Source organism: Denticeps clupeoides, chromosome 8, assembly GCF_900700375.1.
Source record: "Denticeps clupeoides chromosome 8, fDenClu1.1, whole genome shotgun sequence".
NCBI lineage: Eukaryota > Metazoa > Chordata > Actinopteri > Clupeiformes > Denticipitidae > Denticeps > Denticeps clupeoides.
The window spans coordinates 3,229,249-3,248,937 of record NC_041714.1 but is presented as its reverse complement, the minus strand read 5'-3'; the positions used below and the strand labels follow the sequence as shown (position 1 = coordinate 3,248,937).

Below are 19,689 nucleotides of genomic sequence, written 5' to 3'. Positions count from 1 at the left end.
TCAAATTAAATTTAATGAATTTGTTAATTAAACAAGGGATTATCTCTATCCCTGACCTTGACGTTATATAAAAAATGAAATCACCACAAATAGCTGTACCTCAGCAATACATTTAAGAACATAGATTTAGATTTAAAGTACACACTAAATAATAAGTACATCCTAAATTCAGTTTTCCCTGATGTATCACATTTTATTTAATGTGGGCAATCTTAAAGTGGTCAGAGTCGAACAAAACATATCCACCAAAAATAATTTGAACGTAAATGATGCAACAAAACAACTCTGCGAAATCCCTCTTCCATCATTTGTACTATTTCTTTTGCTGTGTCAGTATATGTGATAAAGCTGGGATTTAGGAGGACAACCACTGTAAAAGGATTTCTTTCAGGGTAAGCAGCGCTCTTACATCCCACTCTTTATCTCTATAGCTTCCTGAAGGCCTGCGGATTAATCACTGCTTCTTTAATCCCAGCCAGACGAATTAGGATATTCCCCACCACTCTCAGCACAGTGCTGGATAATATTCTCTCGGAGGGCAACACATTCGCAATAATCCCCTCAAAAACTTAAATGTGAACCGCAGGTCATTATGATTAACCCCCAAATGACAGTACGAAAGAAAAAAAAAAAAACATTACTGTAACGTTAATCTTTGCTACAGGAGCAGACCGTATCACCGATCATTTTGAATGAAATGCCCTTCACTGTTGTGGGGTGAGGACCACTTCTGGCACACTATTCTATTACAACCGTGTAAAATGGATTTGGCCAACGTGGGCTTGGCGGCACAAAATTTCCAATTAGTTCCAGGCGTGTCCGATTGGCTCGTGCCTTCACTCATCTGACCCTGTTCAGATTTTTTTGCTCCTCTATCTTTTTCATTACAACATCTCTCTGACAATGAGACTTATAAATATAAATGTGTGACACCGGGGCTTTGTAGACATCATTTGTATAGTTCGGCAACCTAGGAGAATTTAAATGTGGGGGTCTGTACGGATTTTTTCCTCCTCAGCTTCGATCAATTTTCCTCCAGGAAAAAATACTAAAATAATGCACAAAGAACATATTTCATTCATGCTTATTGTGCGTTTAATGCCAGAAAATTGTGTCTTTATATCTGATTGAAATTCAAGCATTCAAAAAGTTCAAGCATGTTTCACACAACCCTCTTGACACATGTATCACACACACACACACACACACACATGCACAACCACAAACTCCAATTTGACCTAAAGCGGTCATTAAGTCATTTTGAAAACCTAAGATGTCTAAAAGCATTCCCATGTGCTAGTGCAAGGAGAACATTGGACAACGTCATTGTCACTAAAACAAAGCTAAAGTGGCAGCAACAAAAATCGACCTAACAAAAGCAGATAAAAAGTGTTTCTTTCTGTTGTTAAACAGTCAGAGGACAAAGAGAAGGGGCTAGCAGGCCTGCTAATGCTAGTTTCAAATGAATGACAATCTGTAACACTTTTGCATTTACATTTATGGCATTTATCAGATGCCCTTATCCAGAGCGACTTACAGGCAGTAGTTACAGGGACAGTCCCCCCTGGAGACACTCAGGGTTAAGTGTCTTGCTGGGTCTTCTGGTTCATAGGCGAGTGTCTTACCCACTAGGCTACTACCACCCTGTGTTTCACTGTACTTACATTATTCACAGATAAACCTCAAGACAAACACCATGTTCCAAATCCACTGTGGTTTCAATGATGTGGCTGATCAGTGTATAATGCGTAAACCTACCAGCTGAGAATACAAATGAAATACATGCAGTTTGGACAGACATCAAACAATTCACTTCATACAAACTCAATTAGTTTTGTGGTTCGTAAAAGACTCACACTGAGTCTTCAAAGGCCACCACTTATTTTTTTCACACACTCGTAGAAATGAACCTCCAGAACATCTGCAAGCTCTTGGTTTGAGAAAATTTTGTTTGGATTGGATAGTAAATGATGTCCAAGTAAAATATTCAATGCAAATGATAGGGACAGAAATTCATGAAATCATATTGGAAATCGGAAGTTCATATCACTACCAGATTTGGAAACAATGCCACTTCCCACTCATGAAGATAACTATAATGTGTAATGGCTCAATTTCTCCCCACTTAGGCTTGGTCCATCAGGTATTGTGATTTAATGCCAGCAACAAAGTTGCTCCCTCTGGGATTCCCTGAGTGTTCACCTAAAACAAAACAGGTTCTGATGTTCCTGAAAAATGTCTTCATCCTCAAAGCACAACACAGTAATTAGGCCACTGACCTCAAAGGCCATCTGCTCTTAATAGGCGTACCACCACCTGTTCATAGAAAAGAATTCCACTCATTCCGGCAGCACCAGTGCTATACTTTTACCAGCTAACACACACCAATATCCCTCACAGCAGGGCAGTTCCCACTGTAGCACAACAAGAAATTATGAAGGAATAATTACATTGGAATAAGTACCTTCCTAAAAGTCACCCAGGACCCACGTATGAAATACAACCTGACTGCATATATTTAAATATCATTTCTCTTTCCTGATTTACAGGTCAAACGAGCCATTTCTACATCCAGCTGAATGACTCCTGTTCAATGGCAAGTACAAATTCCATGAAGTCTATGTTTCTCTGAAACAAAATATATGTGTTTTCAATTGACCATCAATTTGAGATGAGTACAAATATAACAACATTCAACAGAAGGAAAAAGTTTCATCAAAAGGAATCTTGTAGGTCTACAACAAACAATTATTTTGATATGAATAACACAATTTAGCCCTCAGCTTTTACATTTTCCATCTATCAATCAAAATAAAGATAGGTAATTCTCTCACACTATACTATGCTGAAAAGAAAATCATTTCTAAATGGTGAAGCACAGATCGCAGTTACATCAACTGGAACCGCAGTTCATCCACAAATGGAGCAAACCCAATAATAAAATGTTACATTCTGATATAGGCTCACTCATTTGAAACAACGTTTATAATATTTTACATGCATGCATGAGATTTCAATATTAGTTGAAATGAAACAAATTCTAAGGCATTTACGCCAATGTACCTCATTACAAACAACAGTAACAATGGGCCCAGCATGACTTTCTCAAACATAACTAACCATCTTTATCATTGCATGTGTTGTTTGTATCCAAAGGCATGGTCTAGTCTCATACAAATTAATAAATTAATTAAATTTATTAACTAAATAAATTAATCTCATCGCGATGCAGCAGTGGACAATTCTGCATCAGAGCAGAACACATTTGATTATATCATAATAACATTTCTTGGTGATTTTCTGGTGGCGGTATAAAAATTCTGGTTAAAAATAGTGCCAGTAGTGACTGGCTGCCTGATCTGAGTACAACGAACACACTCTGAGTGGCATACGTTTTCGTTGTACTTTGTAGCTTCATTCAGTTGCGGTTTCACTGGTGTTCGCTTGATGCTGTTTAATGCTCAATAATGCAGAAACTGATGCAAAGAAAACATTCCATGCAACATTTATTTGACTTGATCTGAACGTGCAGCTGACTAAATGCTACAGCTGAACGCCCGCGTTGACGCTTTGATTTACTTCAATGAGTAGAAAAGCGGTCGGTGTTCAGTCCACGGTCACCTGTCGCCACAAAGAGCGCCTGGTTCAGACGTGTAAACAAGGCCTTAACTCTCATCTCACCGACGTATTTGGAAACATTATGTGAAGTAATGTAGAAAAATCAATGTCATGCATCGATAATCGATGCATTGATAATCGTAATCGAATCAACTCGTGAGACCAGTATCTAATGCTGGCAATAAAAAAGAAATTCGTACCTTGTCTCCTTTCTCTCCTTTTGAACCTGGAAGTCCTGGGAGTCCTTGATCCCCCTTTAGGAAAACACAGTTACATCAGAAACGATTAGCATGCCTTTCATGGCACCGAACAGTGTGTTTTCTTCTGATTCTGCCATGTTAACCTAAAGGTGTGATAGGGATTCAAGCAGGCACCTCTGTCTAAACTTCAATGAGCCACAGGCTCTCTGTAGTTCAGTGAAGATTAGTCTAACACATCCAGTGATTAAGTGCACTTCACATATAAAACACCTCCCCATTTGTGCCAAATTGCAGCTAATAATCTTTTATTTTGCAACCCTGGCTGTCGGCCAGGAACTGGTGGAAATGTGCTTTAATTGGACGTTCATTTCGCATGCAGCGTTACTTGCTGCAGTGGCCCTGCCTTACCTTCACCGCAGTGCACTGACAACCATCGCCAGTCGGCAGAACTGGTTGGGTGAGCATCCTGGGAAGGTAGCTGGTCACCGTTGGAAGCGCCGTGCCGTTGGGGCCGTCCAGAGATGAACACTAGTCAAACGAGAGGGATGAGATTAATTTACTCAACTTGACTATTATGTACTGTACAGCACAAGCACACATGCATACTAAGGCTGTGCATCTGTCTATAATTATTTTCCAATCCCACAATCATTTTGAGATGATCAACACATCACAAATTTTGATATTTTAAATGATGAAAAATGTACTATTGTTACATGTTGGTTACATAGATATATTGACAGAAAGACTTGAGAAAAATAATGCACACCAATGATTTATGTTCTCGTATCTTATACTATATTACACTCGCTTCGCTCCCGATTAAAAGAAGATATCTTCTGACTTACACAATGCATTTTACTGCAATAAGATCATTTTAAAGCTTACTATATATCAGTCATACACTCATACACTACTACAGTAAAATCTGTAAGCACACTTGTAACTGAAGAGCATCATATATGTTGTATTTCCCCCATTAATGCACAAGCAGGGCAGTGTGGATTCACCTACATGTCAGACCGCCCTCATCAAGAGAGGTAATGGCTCAGCAATTATCATGCTAATGAGAGGTGGATAATGATTTTCTCTGCTCTCTTTCACAGTGAAATTCTGTGTGGGTATTTTTTTGTACTTTAACTGATCTGATGCAGTTCAAGCAATTGAATGACCCCTTTGAAGCACCTACTCAAGGCACTCTTGTGATTCTGAAAACAACACGCAGCTCTGAGATGTTCCAAGGACATAAATACCCACTTAGATGGCCCAGTGTCCATGCCTGAACAGACAAACTAAAATGCATGTACAAATGCTTTTTTCCAGCTAATAAACATGGTCTTAATTCCAATTTAAGTTGTGAAATAAAATATTCAGAAAAATAATAGAAGATGACCCCGCCCAGCTCCCCTAACAAGACTTGATACAAAATATCAGAAATTGTATCAGATGTTATATTTGGCCCAGTACAGTAACTGTTGTAATCAGAAAGCAGCTTCTTTAAAACCAGAGAAACACATTATCGATGTACGTTACCTTGGACCCGGGAATCTCGCAGCAGTTCATCCTCTCTGCTATGTCAGCATCACAAAAGATGAAGATCTCCTGCAGCTCAATCTGCAGAGTGCAGCAGAGAGAGCGTGAGATAGCGGACTGACAGCGTGGGATGCGTCTGTGATGCAACACCACTTACATCCACCGGCCGCCCGTCCTGGGTTCGGGTGGTGATCAGAGTTCGTCCTTTCATGTCCATCGAGCTCCTCTCCTCCGTCAGACGCCGCTCGATCAGCTTGCAGTCCAAGTAGACAGAGATGATGCTGGTTTGCACCGCTATGCCCAGCGTGTGCCACTGCCGGTCAAAAAGGGCCTGCAGGTCTCGGCTCTTAAACATGTAGTAAAGGCTGTTTTTCAATAGACCCTTCGTTGAAAACTCCACCACCTTCTTAGCACCGTCCACCACAAGAGACACCTGCACGCAGAGATGATGACAGGGTACAAGAGAGAAATAATGACCTCTAGCATCTCAGCACTGAACTCTCAAAGTAAATTATTCTCATTCAGCTCAGCCTGCCTTCGACCTACCGAAATAGCAGGGGTGTAATGATTCTTCAAATTCATGGTTCATTTCAAGCCTTGATTTATTTGAGCCTTTTTTCTCTTTCAGTCTATTTTTTCGAAGGATGGCCTTATCTGGGTTTTGTTACAGCATCATCATTGCGGGGAATTTGACCCCTTTTCACATTGACAATCAGCACCTTTTAATGCACAGTTTAGTTGAACTACGCCTATAGATTGAATAGGGGCTTTAATCGCTCTACTGTCCTACTGGATTTTTTTTTTATTGATGTGTGTCACCCACTGCCAAAATCGATGGCAATTTCTGATTGTTTGTCATATGCATTTTTTGGTTTAGCTTGCCTACTAATCTCATTGTCTCTGTGTGTGAGAAGCTACAAGTATTATTACTAGCATTTCTGTGTGTGTAGTTTGCATGCTGTCCTGGTGTTGGTGCAAGATTCATCCAGGTTGATCTGGCTTGCTTATGCCATCAAGAGGTCTGCACATTAGGTGAATTGCTAACTCTAAATTGTCTATGGATGTGAGTGACAAATGTATGTGTGCCCTGCACTGTGCTGGCGCCCAACCTATCCCCTAGTGTGCTGGGATAAGATATGGCTGCCTTGACCATTATAAAATAAGGAATTATATATATGCTGCCTAAAAAAATTAAGGGAACACTTAAAACTACACAATGTAACTCTCCTGTCCTCTTAGGAAGCAACACTGATCAACAATCAATTCCACATGCTGTTGTGCAAATGGAATAGACAACAGGTGGAATTTATAGGCAATTAGCAAGATGTCCCCAATAAAGGCGTGGTTCTGCAGGGGGTGACCACAGACCACTTCTCAGTTCCTATTCTTTCTGGCTGATGTTTTGGTCACTTTTTACTGATCACCTGACTGATCATATGCTGGTGCGGTTGGCCCTGAGTACCTCCTAATGCAAGACAATGCTAGACCTCATGTGGCTGGAGTGAGTCAGCAGTTCCTGCAAAGGCATTGATGCTATGGACTGGCCCACCCGTTCCACACACTTGAACCCATCTATCTGGGACATCATGTCTCGCTGCATCCACCAACACCACGTTGCACCACAGACTCTCCAGGAGTTGGTGGATGGAGACCATCTGCCACATCATCAGGAGCATGCCCATGCATCCTCTGCTTTTAACCCATCACCCTTAAAGTTGGATCAAATTTGATTAGCCTGTGGTGTGTTTTTCCACATTAATTTTGAGTGTGACTCAATATCCAGACCTCCATGGGGTGATTTGATTTCCATTAATAATTTTTGTGTGATTTTGTTGTCAGCACATTCAGATAAGTAAAGAACAAAGTATTTCATAAGCATATTTCATTAATTCAGAATGTGTTCCATTTTTTGAGCATTTGTCTGTTGTTTCAAAATGTATCTTACATTGTGCAATGATTGATTCTGAAGAATTAATTCTAAAACATGTTATAATGCATATATAAAATAATATAGAGACAAAAGTGGGAAAGTTCCAAAATGATTGAAATGGGTTTGGTAATTCAGGAAACACAAATGAAAAAAACAATCAAACACCATTTTATATGTATAATTGCAGAAGTGCTATGTGAAAATAGGCACAGACTCTAGGCATACCTGATTGCTCCCAGTCTTATCAAAGATCTGCCACAGATACCAGCGGTCCTTCTTTGTGGTTTTCCGAAGTCGAAACGTGGCAACAAGGGAGTATTCGTTTGGCAGTCCATCTGGAAAAACAAGTCTGCAGGAAAAAAAATCAAACACATAAACCAATAAATAAATAACCAATATGTGAAGTCCACAGGCTATGTGAAGTCCTAATAAAAGCTTTTCTGATTATCCCACCGGAAGCTACACATAATTATGGACAGTCTGTTTGGTTGTTTAATCAGTTTATCCAGCTCTGAGCAGAATATTAAATAACAGTTTAAAATACAGGACAGTCTTCATGACACAACCGAGGGCTGCCGGGGAACAGAAGTGCTGAGACGGGACATCATGATTACTGGGATTTATTTGACAAAACACAAAGTAAACAGTGTGGGGGCGAAAAAGGGGAAACCAAAAAAAAAGAACAAACCAAAACCAACCCGCAGGCAGGTGGCGATTGCCCGAACTGAGGACAAAAACACAGGGTAAGAGTCTCTGTACACATTAATGCAGCAGCGCCGTTAAGCAGCTGATACCCTCGCTTATTGAGCCCTGATCAATCAAGCCGAATTGAGATCAGCTGTGATCGACCACGGCTCCCTAAACAGATGACTCAGGTTGTGAGCGCCCAACCCCCGGGTGTCAAGGTCACTGCTCCGAGGCGACCAAGCTCCATCACCGGTGCCAGAGGGGATGCCAGAGGACCCAGACCCTCTGGTTGGACCCCAGATGTTTTCCCGCATGGCACCTCTGGTGCCCTGCACACACAAAACAGGGCGAAGTTGACTGGCCACGTGCAGCCCTTGTTACTGCACGTCCCCTGTCACGCATCCCGCATCCATCCCTGCGTCTGACAGGGAGGCGGTCCTGAACCGCCCGGAGACCAGACAGCATACTGTGGAGTGACCGTCTTGGCATGTACAGGCCCTGCCTAAGTACATCCCTGATGTCTCCTCCTGTGTCCCTCCCTGCATGTCAGGGTGGCAGTCCTGGACCACCCGGTGACCTTCTACTGAACTGCAGGGGGTTACCATCGGGGCAAGTGCAAGCCTTGCCCATGCATGTCCATACTGACGCTGTCTGCGTCACTCCCTGCCACCCCCAGGGAGGCCCGGAGACCGCTTGCCTAAATCTAAAGGTCTTCAGGCGACTTGCAGGCCCATTTCCTCCCCCATGTGGGGGCTTTGCCTTTGTGGCACTCTGCCCTCCTTGAGGCAGACCAAGGCCCACACCTGGCCCTCCCTCCTCGCTGGCTACCTGAAGGTTCAGCCCTGTTGCTTCCCTGCCCACCCCTTCCTAAGGAGGAGCCCTGAACCCGCATAGCGCCCAGGGGCCTCCTGTGGCAAGGCCACCACGATCAGGACTGGCGGCTTCTTGGCGCTGAATGGGTGGCCTGAGTCCATCTGCCAAGCTAATTTTTTTCCTGCAGTTGACTGCAGGCTGCGGTGGGAGCGTGTGTATTGGTGGCAGCCATGAACAGCCTGCAGACCCGCTTGGAGTGGGTCAGGTGCGGGGAGATGGAACAACGCTAGGGTTCCCCTCGAGGCAGTCCCGGCAATGAAGTTGCTTGTTGGCGACAACCCATCGCTCTCTTTGCCCAGCTCTCACCTGCACAGCTATCTTCCTCCTTCACGCCCCTCTTACCGTCTTCACGCACCAGGAAGTCACGAGGGCTTTATACTTTATAAACTTGAGTCCTTAATGGATTTAAGGACATTCTGTATTTGTGTAATGACAGTAATGAGTGAAGTGTGTGTAATTATTAGGCAGCTTCTTTACCTAAGGCAAAATGGGCAAAAAAGATTTAAGTGACACTGAAAGGTCCAATATTGTAAGTATAACAAACTTTTAAACAACATTTAAAAACTATTCCAGTCAAATCCAATATTTTCATGTTTTACTAGATAAATAATATGCACCACTGCATAAAACAACTTAGATGGTTTACTGTGCTCATTACTTGAAGCATCTTTGTCTTGTATTATCGACCCGATCAATCTCAGACGGCATATCATAAACATTACCCAATGTCTGAGCTCATCTAAATGCTCATGGCATGAAGCACGTTTTAAAGAAAGAAAGAAGGTTGGGGTGAATCAATTGCTATTATTAAACTGCAGGTTTAAGCCAGACAGTGCTGCACTGAGACATTAAAAAAAAAATAAAAATTATGTTTTATTTCCTGACCTCTGAGTATATGTCAAAGATTACCTGCCATTAGCTAATGACGTTTAAATGATTTAATTGATAAAACTCAATTTCTTACAATACAGCAGTCAGGCAGTGGTTATAATGTAGAGTTTCATTGTCTAGCACTATAACACTGGTTATAAAAAATATTATTATTTAAAAGCTAAGAACTTGCAATTGTTAATTATTGCAACAGACACACTCAGATTGTATGAAAATTTACTTCAAAGATAAAGAACCAATGAGACAGAAAGAGAGTCACAGAGAGGATGGAGTGGGATCTCAGACAGGCCAGAAATTAGTTTTTGCTCCAATAGATCATAATAAATTCTATCAGGACCCAGGCCATCCACAAAAGCATGTCTCCCAAATTACAGAACCAGAAGAAAGAGCAGATTATTAAAATGATATATGCACTGACTCTGAGCCACTGCCAGATTCCAGGCCATGGATGTTGTAGCATGGCCCAGGGGTTTCGAACGAGACGCTTTCATTACTCGCACCGCAATAGCACTCGGGAGCGTTTATAGATCAACGATTTGCACCAAAGATCCCTCTTTTTAAAATTCTTAATTAGCATTCTAAAGCACACAAGTGGTAATACACATAAAAGGGCAAAGCTTTGCTTTGTAGTGCTAAGCTCGGAGAAAGTAGCACCTTGAGAATTTGGGAGCTGCTGAACCATCAGTTTGTGAACAAAGCAGCGGAGGAACACAGAGGCAAGCATTCCGCCTTATCTTCTGAGTATTGATCAGGCCTAACAGGGTACCGTGGCTCTAACAGAGTGCTAACTTGATTTCCGGGTGGATGCAGACACTCTTTTGGTCCTTAGATCTGGTGTGGGCATTGGTCTCGGTGATGTACTGATGTGATGTTATGACTATAAAATTTCCTGCGTGGGCTTCAGTGATGAGCAGCACAAATACGTCTTCTAGGCTGTAAGAAAATTGGAAGGTGTTCTTCTGGGCTGTATCTAGACTGTGTTAGGCTATTCATGGTAAGTACAGGACACCACGTAACCAAATTTGATACCATGTGCATGTAGACATGGGTTAGAGTGATGGCTGGAATAAGTGGCATAAGGTAACTAGAGGGTATTAGATTTTGTTACATGGTACACTGAAAAAAAGTGGACACCAGCTAAACTTAAAGGTCCCCTATTATGAAAATTTCACTTAGTGAGAATATTTAACATTAATACGAGTTCCCCTGTGTTCAAAATGGCGATATGTATAAAAAGTGTTTTGGTCATTCTGCTTCACTGTTCAGAGAGCGGCAATTCAGATGATCGGATCTGGAATTTGTCCCCTTATGTCATCATAAAGGTAAATTTCCCACCCCTCCCTAAAACACAGACCGTCATGGCTTCCAAACGTGCGACGGATGAAAAAATAAGCACAAATAACACAAATGTGTCTTTTAGTTCTGTTGATGGCGGCGGCTCTCTTCCTCGCCATAATGTAAATAAACTAATCAAACCTGCTGTAATCTGTTACATTATGTCAATGTTAAATGAAGATTACTTCATTTTAGTTTAGTCTATGTTCACTTTTTACAGTGTATATTAAACTGTAGTAATGCAACAAGGGCACAGTAATATAAAGTGCTACAACCTTTTCTTCTTCTCCTATTCATTTCCAGTCGTGTAAAAGACACACTTGACATAATGTTGGCAAATGTGCTCCTAGAGTTAAAAAAAAATCATTTGAAGTCTCGATTTGCCTCTTTTTCTATGTTCTTTTCAACAGACTTTGTCTTGATGAAAGAGGAAATATCTCCCTCTGTGCATTTTCACTCTGGTTCAGGCTACTGCTTGTTCTGGGGTTTGGCATGAAATATTTTTCTTTTTTGTGGGCTTCCAGGGACATTTTAATGGAAATTGGATGGAGCAACATATCATCCCTGAGGGGATACAATGCATTGAACATTTTCACATTTCCAAAAAAAAGCTAATGATACTTTACGTCTGCTATTTATTTGCATATGATAAAAATCAACAATACATTGTTCATAACCATTATTAAACTAACAAACTTAAAGGCAAAATTAAATCTGATGCTGAATGAATGTATTCATGCACCCATTGCCGTATTCATGAATACAGCAAGTTCATGTAAATACGTTTTTTTTCGTTATCCCAAAATGCTTTGTTGAAGGTCGATTGGATGAAGCTGTGTACTTCTGTTTGTGCTTATGCATGTGTTTTCACATTTTCCACCAATTCCTGCTGAGAGCGAGATCAGGGCTCCGGCTGGGCCATGGTAGGACACTCACCTTATTGTTTTTGATGTATGGCAACATTGCTTTGTCCTTGTGCTTATGCGCTGGTCTTTTACCAGCCTGTAGCAGGTTATTTTGTTACCGTACACATTCTTACATATTTTTCTTACGTAAGCTTGATGCTTGGAACACATACATTTTTTTAAAGGATTGTACTGTGCCACATGTAACCCATTTTTTGGGACCAAGATGAATATAACACTGCTCATATTCACAGCTGCAATGTGACACCAGCATCAGCATGCTTTCACATTGGGGACCGCTGAAAAAGAACAATGCATGGAGCAAAGTGCAGAGCAACGGGGCAAGACAACCTGCTTCAGTAACAAAAGCTCAGGGAAATATAATAGTCATAAGAAGAAGGCCACAGCAATGTTCTATGTTCTATCACCTCAAGAACTAAGATGTGACTGCAGTGATTTTATCTGAAACCTGTGCAATATTTGGAACGACCTGAGACAGGCCACATTACCATGGTGTATGGAGCATGTTGGCCAATGTAACATTCACTAGTTCACACAAAAAATCAAGCTGATTAAGGACCGACAATCTCCATATTCACCTCGATAGGAACTGAATTCCTGAGATGCCTACTGGGAAGACTGAATTTGTTATGTTCGCCGACACCCCCATGGACAAGAGGTATTACCGAGGTGAAAGGGACGAGATGGGATGCTGAGAGGCACCTGGGCGTGAGACGTATTGACAGGTTTAAATCATCCGAGACCATGAGGGCCTTCAATCCTCCCTGTAGGTGTTTAAACAGAAATCATTAAAGGAAAGGGGCTGGGTGACTAGTTAATTACTCCTTTCTTAGATCCTAGTATTTTTCTTTTTTTTTTTAAAGAAGACCTATTCATACGCATTGAGTCATCAACCATCATATAAATGCATAATTATATAAAATTGTCAGGGATCCATCAGGGTAGGGAAAAATAGACGCAACGACTCTGCTTTTAATTAACTAGGGGGGGGTATATTACAACCTGGCACATGGACACCAAACAAGATAAAATACAACGCATCACCCCAAGAAGTCAGGATCATGACAAAAACGAGATTTCTGTTTGCTGTGTTCGTCTGCCAGTTCACCATACTGGGTCGGTGATAGAGCTACAGGGTTTTTTACATTTGTTTTAATGTTATTTGTTATATAACAGATTGCTTTCTCAGCACCAACGGTGGTGCGGTTGAATTCGGTTTACCCATGATTCTCCACTTACAATGTTAAATAGACGAGGCAGCACAGAAAAGCCAGTTAAACACCGCAGTCAAAAACTATTAAACAGTGAAAAAGCTAGTACGTGTGTCTTTAAAGAGATGAACAAAAATGATTCTGACAATTATTCCAAAATAATGACTGTCAGTAGGGATAAAGACATTCCACTGAACTGCATACAAACCGACTAGAAAAGACCCGGCTCTACAATTCATGAAAGCACAGGATGTTCCTACTTTATGTAAGTTTTCATTTCTTCTCCCTATAAATGTTATCAGCTTATTCAACTCACGCACCGTCTAATGTGCAATTTGTTCTGTTTGCCAGGCATCTCATTAGTTGACCCATGTCAAGATCTAACTTGCTCACCAGCTATTGTCTGCCACATCTGCACACAATGCTCTGTGTCCTTGAGAAGATGAGACACGTCTTTGTCTCTGATTTTGAAAACTGTCCGTTTCGGCTTCACGCTAAAGCCAGCTGCCATGAAACTCAACCCAAAGTGTCTGTAGGCTGACTGATGAAGGCTGATGATGAGCTGTCACATTTTTCATTGTTTCAGTGTTACAGGTCTCGTTGAAACACTGCCCTTGACTACAGTGACTGATCTATGCTGCCCTGTCAGTGCAGGTCAAGGTATCAGGAGTCCCTGACCGCCGTGGGGGATCTAACCCTAACACCAAGATATTACATCTAAATATACGGCAATACATGTGTATTATGTAACACAGAGTTTTATAGGACGCACAGCAAATTGTACAAATGCTACGACGACACTAATGCATCGGTGCTGTACCCTAATCGCCCCTGCCCACAGAAACAGCCCCAGTTCTGGAACATTCATCTGGTATATGATGATCAGGAGTGGGCAAAACCATTCATTTGTTTGGATTATTAAATTAGTTAATTAGTTTCAGCACGTCAAGCCTGTGGATGGTAAAGGTGGACATAAATTCAAATACGATTTCCTAAACAGTCGCTTTCTGGCCGGACACAATAAAGTCCCTGCTGCAGTTCTGACAGATACAACTCAAGAATCATCTAAAATGTGCCTAAAAACTGCCCAAACTATCTGATGTCTGCAACAGTCAAGCTGAAAAACCGCAATGTTGAGGAACCTTGTTGAGGAACCTTTCTGAACCAAGAATCTGGAGTGTAGCTTGAAACATTCTGACTCCATGATATGAAGGGACAGGAGGTGCCGCCTTACAGATAATATCTAAAATTGTGGGACTAATAAAGGTTGATCTTAATTTGGATTCTCATGAGCCATTAGAACCGCCTGCCTGGGCCCTCTGACTGTAACTAACTAAACTAACTAAACGTCCCAGAAATTAAATCCCGTATCACAAATACCACACAGGGTGGCATAGCGATAGTACAGTTAGTCACTATGCTGCTGAATGGGGTAGAAACTTGAGCTCATAATAAAGCTCTGTGGAAGTAATTGACTGTGTAATTGTGGTCATAAAAGGACTAAATCACTCTGTTTCAACTTAAGCAGGTGAAATGACACATGATGCGAAGACGCGGAAACATTAAAGCTCCGGCAGAACAAAGTGGGCGACCAAAGCAAACCTCCCAACGCCGGCAAAAACACAGAAACCCTGAACTGATCACCTGACTTCTTTATAAAGCAATGCAGGCAGTGGGTGGAGACTTGCATCCCCGCGTGGGAGACGCTGGGCGCCGGCCAAACACGATCCGGACTGGGAAAGACGAGCCCGCCTGCTTTTCCTGAGAGTAAAGTGAGAGATGTTTGAAGTTTGTGCTCGGCCTCCTTTGCCCCCTCAGCGTCCAGCTGACAAACGGCGTCACCTGTCACGGCACTACGATAATTAACTGTGTGTGTGTGTGTGTGTGTGTTAGATATTCTCGCCCTTTATTCCAGCCGGTCTGCAGGACTGCAGGAGTTTCTACCCGGGGACGGCGTGAACTGCAAGGACAGAGGACAGAGATCTGGGGCCGGCGGAGGGCTTGATCGCAAATCACCGGACAGCAGCGATCCCTCGCTCTCTCTGCACCCTGAGACGGGACAGTGTGTTTACAGTAGTGTAAAAGCTAAAAATACCCCCCCCCTACCCTGCGAGGACGGGTGTCTTTTTCACACTTGGACTAAGTGGAAACTGCTGCATGTTGAAACCTCGGGGAAAAAAATGACTAACAAATTCCTGGACGAATGAACACTCATTCGAAATAAGACAAGTTGGATAATGGAAGCGTTAATGCGCTCAGTAATTCATTGTAATTATCCTATCATAGTAAATCATGATAAATTATTAAATACCCTCATGCCAGATGGCACATACTACAGATCTACAATTAAACTAAATAGCTTCAAATACCTTGATTTTGACAAATCGCATACATAATACTTCCTTCCAGCAAAATATCCCATGCAGCATGTGAATCTGTGTATGCGCGGTCTTCGCTTCCAAGTCAGCGAAGTGATCTGTGGGTCACATTATGTCCCCACCTCAGCACTTCAGCCAGAGACCAAGCTGCTAACCTCTTTTTCTACCGGATGTCATCCGAAGTCAAAGCAAGCTTACACCCTGCGAAAATATTAGTTTGCACTGTGGCAACCCAATATCGACCTGGGCCGTTTTCAAACCGGCCAAACGTGCACGCTGGTTTCATGCTAAGGGGGTTTAGGCATTTAATGGCCTAATGCTTTCTCCAAACCGGCCGGGCTGTTGCCATGTCCGCAGCAATTCATCAGCACCCAAACAAGCACTTCGGCGTTGATTAAACGCAAAGTTTTTCACCGATGTGGCTTCAAACTTTGCAATTAGCCTAGGCCGGCCGCGGTGAGAAAGCCGAGCAATAAATTATCTCGGGCTGAAGGCGGACGGACTGCGAACACGCTAGTTTAATTTCGCGAGCAAAGCAAGGCAGAGAAAGTCCAGACACCGTTACCTGCTCACACCCACGCCTGCATTTCGCCTTTTGGCCGGCACTTACTCTGAGAGCTTAATAAGGGGCCGGCTGCCGAGCCGGAATAATGGCCTGTCCTCCGTGTCTGGTCCTTTTCGGAGCAGAAACTTCCCTGTCAGGTCAAATCCTGTGAAGAGCAAGAAAACACGGTAGAAAATCACAATGCCTCACTTTCATTAAACTGCCTGCTAATACGTAATATAGCATGACATTCATAAAAACATGGTTTTACATCATGTCACCTGGTATGTTACCATGTGAATACGTGAGAAAACTGCTGTCATTTCTAAACATTTTGGAGTTGAAATTACTGGCTTAACACGTTCAACTGATCAGCCATCAAATTTCATGTCACTCAGTAAACCATGTTGGGTAGGTGGAGATTCTATTTAATGAATTAACATTTACGATCCATACCTGTAAGTTCCTGAGGCTCACTGGTCGTATCAGTAAACCGTGTCTCCTCCAGAACCAGGAGAGGGCATGTGTTCTCTACAAACAGGACCAAAATATGTTATCTTTGTGTGTGGAACTGTGTACTGAAGAAAAGGATCATCTGCATTTAAACCCACCACCTTTACTGAGCAGTGGGCACCCAAGAACGGTGCCCGGGGAGCAGTGTGTGGGGATGGTACCTTGATCCACTGGACCTCGGTGGCACCTTGGCGGATTTGAACCCACAATTATAGTTGCTTTTGGTGGCCTGCCTTGATTTTAGCTTTAGTTTGAGTCTTTTTGTCCAGCTGGCATTTTAGTCATTGTTAGTCTTTGTCACATCTAGACTCATTTTAGTCTAGTCGAGTTTCAGTCGACTAAAAGTCAGAACATTTTAGTCTTATTTTAGTCAGAGTTAACCATGAATATTTTAGTCTAATTTTAGTCAACAAAAACTGTATTTTAGTCTCTTTTTCCAGTAATGCAATTCTATTTGACACAGTCAATATAGTACAAGTATACTATACAGACAAAACATTTTCCTTTTGTCAAACCCATTTCATAATTAAACATAATTAAAACAAGGTTATATTATTATTCTATTATTGTGACCTTCTAGACTCAAGAATACTCTATATCCATTCCAGGCATGGAAGAAGCTCTTGTCTGTACCATGGTTTTCGACCAAACATTTTTCGACCAAACAGTTTTCTTTTCCACTTCATTATATTGAAAGTGCATTCAAAGATTGCTTCGTCATTTTCTCCCATTAAACCATCACAGAAACTACACTATGATAACATGATTAAACGTAAGGAAATAACGCCTCATTTAGTTTTCATCAACAAAAATGAACAAGAGGTCTTTTAGTATAATTTTCATCTTGTAAACCATATTTTTTAGTCAACAATATTACAAGACATATGTCATAATAGTTATTGTCACATGACCAGCATTTGCGTCTCGTCTTAATCACGTCAAAAAGGTTCGTTGACTAACATAAGTTTTGCTGAAAAAAACAACACTACCCACAAACCCTCAGTTACGAGTCTGCTTTCTTACGTAACAGGCAACCACTGTGCCATTGTGAGCAATCCCCATTAAAAGTTCATCTGAAATTGTCCCATATACATACTGCAAACCCTCCATCTGTCACTGGCCATACGTTCATTTATCCAGGTTTGAACCGGGTTCATTTAGGTGTTTGGTCCACATTAAGGCCTGTATCTTCAGTGTTGCATTGGGTTGCATGCAGTGCCAGGGTCTGTCGTGAACAGCTGTTTTAACACCTCCCAAACAGCAGAGAGAGCGTGACAATCACCGCAAACGAAGCCTGATCTCGCATGTAAAATAATACATCTAGGGCCGTGTTTCATGCCGCATGTAATTAATGCTGCGGAGCAGTGTTCTCGTTGCTTGATAATTTGTTCCAGACGAAGTGCGGCCCAACCAGAAGGACACGGCGTCTTTCACCGCATCCAATTCATTAACATTAAGCAATGGGCCAAACAGCAGAGGTGAGAAACCAGTCATTGCAGGTGCTGAAAGTGCGGACAGGAGTCGGTCGAGCGCTGGCGGTGACACCAGCCTAATCTTTGACCTCCGTGCCAAACGTGCGGGCTAAACGCGGAGAGCCAGCGTCCCAAACGAGAAAGGTGTCCTTTGAAGACATTCCGCCCTGCTGGGGCGGCACATACCTTTTCTGTCATTCACCGCCATCCCACCAGCGAAACGAACGCCATTTACAACCCAGAGGAGCGCGGTCCATCTCAGCAAGGCAGTCATGTCCTCCACGGGAGACCTGGCAACCAGCAAAACCTTCATTATAAGGATCATAGAAAATATTACCTCTCACAGACCCTTATTGTCAACCTAAGAAACTTTAAAGCAAAGTTGTTGTTTTTTTAAGCAAACTCGTTTTCGTTGTTTGTAGTTTAAAACCGAAATTAACCCAGAAAAGAAACTCAGAGGCGAAGTTGCACACACTTACTCGCCTTTCTTCGTAAACGCCCTTCTTCGTGCTATTTCTTCATCACACCCTGGCCATGATGAAAGTGCTTATTGGACTGCGCCACACGGCAGGTTCTGTTTCTCCGCCCCGCGGACCCGTGGGTTGAACTTGACCCCGACGCGGGAATTTAATCTGGTCGATAAATAGCGGCGTGGACCACGTGCCGCCAGATACTCCGTGGCCGTGGCCGCAAGGCCGGTGGACCGGCACCGTCGGAGTTCGGAACTCGCGTAAAAAAGCGCTGCCGTGCGCTCTCGGTGCGTGTTTTATTCCGGCGTGTTTTCCCTGTCACAAGATCGGCCGTAAATCACGACGGGGACCGGTGTGCGCGCGATGGCGCGCAATAAACACGCGGCGGGTTATAACGCGCCGCATTAAATCTCCAGAAGAAGAAGAGAAAGAAACACGCAGGAGGGTGTCCATGTACATTTACAGCATTTATCCAGAGCGACTTACAGTCAGTAGTTACCGGGACAGTCCCCCCCTGGAGACACTCAGGGTTGAGTGTCTTGCTCAGGGACACGATGGTAGCAAGTGGGGTTTGAACCTGGGTCTTCTGGTTCATAGGCGAGTGTGTTACCCACTAGGCTACTACCACCCCGGACTTTTGTCCATCATTCCTCAGCACGAAGAACAAGAAGTTTACTCACATGTAACGTGAAAGTTTCCTCCGATGCGCGCAGAACTACAGTCCGAACACGGGCTGGTGTTAGAGGCGCATGTCCACTCCGAGTCCACTTGGAAATAAAAAAAAAAAGTCCGAGTGGGATCTCACGAGTGAATCCGGTCCTTATTAGTCGCGCCGACCGGCCCTCCCACTCCCCCCCGAGCTCAGCTGCCGAGGAAGGACGGATCTGGTACCGTCACCGGCGGGCGGCGCCGCGCGGAAAACTCGTCCATTCATTCATTCATTCATTCTTTACTTTACTTTACTTTACTTTATTTGGCAGACGCTTCATTCATTCATTCATTCATCCCACCCCATCCCAGAGATTTCACCTCGTTTATTACACGAGTGGGGGGGGCGCAATTCACTTCCGAAACGCATCGCGGGTTTATTTCACGTCTCCCACTATAA

The 19,689-nt window shown here is 42.8% G+C and overlaps 1 protein-coding gene across 5 annotated transcripts in view; it reads right to left on the bottom strand.

The window, feature by feature from the left end:
• Positions 1 to 19,361, bottom strand: part of LOC114795692 (collagen alpha-1(XIX) chain) — a 118,987-nt gene extending 99,626 nt beyond the window's left edge. For 2 of the 5 annotated variants that reach the window (XM_028989256.1, XM_028989260.1), the window contains exons 1-9: positions 19,262 to 19,361; positions 18,298 to 18,401; positions 16,583 to 16,657; positions 16,193 to 16,292; positions 7,507 to 7,630; positions 5,509 to 5,784; positions 5,352 to 5,432; positions 4,227 to 4,346; positions 3,819 to 3,872 (exon numbers count right to left, since the gene is read on the bottom strand). In XM_028989256.1, the coding sequence (XP_028845089.1) occupies positions 3,819 to 3,872; positions 4,227 to 4,346; positions 5,352 to 5,432; positions 5,509 to 5,784; positions 7,507 to 7,630; positions 16,193 to 16,292; positions 16,583 to 16,657; positions 18,298 to 18,401; positions 19,262 to 19,263 (936 nt within the window). In that variant the 5' untranslated portion in view covers positions 19,264 to 19,361. Of the gene's footprint in view, positions 1 to 3,818; positions 3,873 to 4,226; positions 4,347 to 5,351; positions 5,433 to 5,508; positions 5,785 to 7,506; positions 7,631 to 16,192; positions 16,293 to 16,582; positions 16,658 to 18,297; positions 18,419 to 18,590; positions 18,739 to 19,261 lie in introns of those variants that run through there. The other 3 variants (XM_028989257.1, XM_028989258.1, XM_028989259.1) reach the window with 3 other exon arrangements.
• Positions 19,362 to 19,689: the final 328 nt, after the last annotated feature.